Source organism: Apodemus sylvaticus, chromosome 19, assembly GCF_947179515.1.
Source record: "Apodemus sylvaticus chromosome 19, mApoSyl1.1, whole genome shotgun sequence".
Lineage (NCBI taxonomy): Eukaryota > Metazoa > Chordata > Mammalia > Rodentia > Muridae > Apodemus > Apodemus sylvaticus.
The window spans coordinates 57,951,221-57,954,776 of NC_067490.1; the positions used below are offsets into that span (position 1 = coordinate 57,951,221).

Consider the following 3,556-nt stretch of genomic DNA (forward strand, 5'->3'; position numbering starts at 1 on the left):
AACTGTGGTTTCTCATGATGGATAGTGCTGTCTTCAAAAGAATTTTACAAAGACCTCTTAGAAAATTCTGAATGACCTCCAAATGTCAGTGAACTCTCCCTAAAGGGATCTACTTGGCTTGCTACATCACTAATATTATTCAGGTATGACTTTTAAGAAAATTCCTCTTACGTTGTGCTGAGTTATTGTCATGAATGGTTACTGTGTTATAGAAAGTGACTATTTACATTACAGATACTCTTAAGAATTATGATATTAAACCATGTTTTATTATCAGGTCCAAATTTAATGTTTCCAATGTTCCTGTGGTCCCTAGGCAGCATTTGAGCAAACTTTCTGTTCAGTTTTGTCATATAAATATTATTCAGGAATTGGTGTGTTTATGGGCCTCTTTGTTCATATTTCTATCTAAGTTCTGTTTCTTGGTTTCAAATAGTCTTTAGTGCAAACAAACAGATCAATAAATAAGCTTATTTCTGTACCACACCTAACTGGATTAGTATATTTTACTTTGAGTAAGTAAATAGAAATTACTGCTCAATGTGATATGTTCCCTCCACAGGTATTATTGCCTGTACAGTTACCAAGGAAACAATTCTTATGTTTTCTGTCATCATATAAATACAAATAACCTGAGCACACTGGAAACAAATTTGAAGACATTTACTTGTTAGCAATAAGTTAGCTTCCACATCCAGTTTAGACATTTATTCAATCATCATTTACTCAGTTGTTATCTTAAGATGAATGAGAAGTTCATACTTACTTAGTTTTCTGTAAAAGTATAAACACCCACACAGAGCATAAAATTATTTTGTACTTCCTATTGATAGCATTTTATTGAAGAATACTCCAAACTTACAGAATAGATACAAAAGCACTAAAAAACCCATTTACCTTTATCTGTATAGTACCTTAGCACAAACTTTTTAATGAAAAGCTGTGATTTCTCTATTATTCTATCACATCTATCATGTGTCCTTCTATCCACTCAACATCTATAAGATCTGGGCAGAAATATCACTTCAGTGACATGATATCCTCTCAAAATATTTCAAAGCCAGCTATATAGTATTAGTTTGTCAAAAAACTGGTAAGATTCTCTTAAATCACAAGATTATGAAGGAATCCACTAAATCTTCATCATACAATTTCCTAATTTTCAATTTGTAATTAATAACTGATTTGTGATAGGATGATAGAAATTGTGTAATTATATTGTCCCTTAGAAAACTTATTAGCTAGATTTACATCATTTTCTGTCAATAATGCCATTTAATTTATCAATAATTTTGCTTCTAGTAATCAGGATCTGTTCACTTTCACCACTCATTGACTTTTCATATAAATATATAATTAATAAATTTTTATATATTAAGCATATACTTTACATGTGTGAAAAGTCAATGAGATATGAATATGAGGTATATTTATGAGTATATGAATATATATGTATATATAAATATATAAGCTTGTTAATAATTTATTTAATTAACTCTATCTCTTCATGTTTTCTAGAACTGAGGATAAAAACAAAAGAGAAAATGAGCAATGGTGGAATTCAATGCAAGTTGGGAAGGGTACTTTATTTTTCTGGGTTTTTCTAAATGGCCTCATCTGGAAGTTGTTCTCTTTGTGGTGATATTGATATTCTACATGATGACACTGACAGGAAATCTCTTCATCATCATCCTATCACACCTAGATTCTCACCTCCACACCCCTATGTACTTCTTCCTCTCAAACCTCTCTGCTCTGGATCTCTGCTATACCACTAGCTCTGTTCCTCAGCTGCTGTTCAACCTCTGGGGCCCAGAGAAGACGATATCTTATGCTGGTTGCATGCTTCAGCTCTATTTTGTCCTCACTCTGGGTACCACAGAGTGTGTTTTGTTGGTGGTAATGTCCTATGACCGCTATATAGCTGTGTGTAAACCCTTGCATTACTCTGTTCTCATGAATCCTCGTTTTTGCCAACTGCTGGCTGCAGCATCCTGGGTATGTGGCTTTACCACCTCAGCACTTCATTCTTCCTTTACCTTCTGGGTACCCCTGTGTGGCCATCGCCAAGTGGACCACTTCTTCTGTGAAGTGCCAGCACTGTTGAAGTTGTCTTGTGTTGATATCCATGCAAATGAGCTGACCCTCATGGTCATGAGTGCTATTTTTGTTGTCATACCACTCATTCTCATCCTGAGCTCCTATGGTGCCATTGCATGGACTGTCCTGGAAATACAATCAACTACTAGACTTCAGAAAGTTTTTGGGACCTGTGGAGCTCATCTGACTGTTGTTTCTCTCTTTTTCATTCCAATCATGTGCATTTATCTTAAGCCTTCAACAAAAAGTTCTCAAGATCATACCAAGTTCATTGCCCTCTTCTATACTGTTGTCACACCTAGCCTCAACCCTCTCATTTATACTCTAAGAAACAAAGATGTGAGAGGGGCAATAAGGAGGCTGAGTTGGTATGAAAGAGAGAAATGAGAAAAGCCTTCTACTGTGCAGTCTTTAATAAGAAGGTCTGAACCATCATTAAGGTCACTTTACTCTTTACAATCTTTTTAGACACTGAATCATAAAACATAAAACACAGAGATTAAATTATTTAAGGATCCAGTGACGACCCCACTTAGTGATCCATCCCATATACAGTTACAAAACCCAGACACTATTATTGATGCCCACAAGTACTTGCTGACTGGAGCCAGATATAGCTGTCACCTGGGAGGCTCTGCTAGTGCATGACAAATACAGAGGGGGACACTCTCAGCCAGCCATTGAACTGAGCACATGGTCCCCAATGGGGAAGCTAGAGAAAGGACCCAAGGAGCTGAAGGGGTTTGCAGCACCTTAGGAGGAACAACAATATGAGCTACCCAGTACTCTCAGAGTTCCCAGGGACAAAAACATTAACCAGATAGTACCCATGGCTCCAGAAGCATAGTCAGCAGAGGATGGCCTTGTTGGACATCAAAGGGAGGAGAGGCCCCTGGCCCTGGAGAGGCTCAATGAAGCAGTGTTGGCGAATACTAGGACAGGGAAGCAGGAAGGGGTTGACTGGGGAACAGGAGGAGGGGAGATGGCTTATGGGACTTTTGGAGGGGTGGGAACCAGGAAAGGGGAAATCATTTGAAATGTAAATAAAGAATATAACTAATTAAAAAGGAAAATATTTAAAATAATTATATTTTTATTATAAAAATATGCTATTATATAAAAAGCTTAGCCAGTAATCTTATAACTTTCCATTATTTCCACAAATAGAAATCTGTTCTGGATGTTTCTTTTGTTCATATGTTTATTTTACTCAGGAACATATTCCTTTCCCTACTGACTTTACTTCTAAATCCTAGTGTTTGCTTATTTTTAGATGTTGGAATTCTTAGTACTTTAGATGGATGTGACTGTCCCATTGACCTAATAGAGGTCTCTTATGGATGAAATTGTAATGTAAGGTAAAAGAGGAAATACATGTACAAAAGTTGATTTATGACATCATATTGCATGTGCTAATAAATTAAAGTCAATTATAAAATAATCCCAGAAAATTTGA

At 36.1% G+C, this 3,556-nt stretch overlaps 1 protein-coding gene across 1 annotated transcript; it reads left to right on the forward strand.

Moving 5' to 3' along the window:
• The first annotated feature begins 1,551 nt into the window (after positions 1-1,551).
• On the forward strand, positions 1,552-2,487 carry LOC127670127 (olfactory receptor 2J3-like). Its single transcript, XM_052164442.1, has one exon. The coding sequence runs from the start codon at positions 1,552-1,554 to the stop codon at positions 2,485-2,487; it is 936 nt and encodes a 311-aa protein (XP_052020402.1).
• The last annotated feature ends 1,069 nt before the right edge of the window (positions 2,488-3,556 follow it).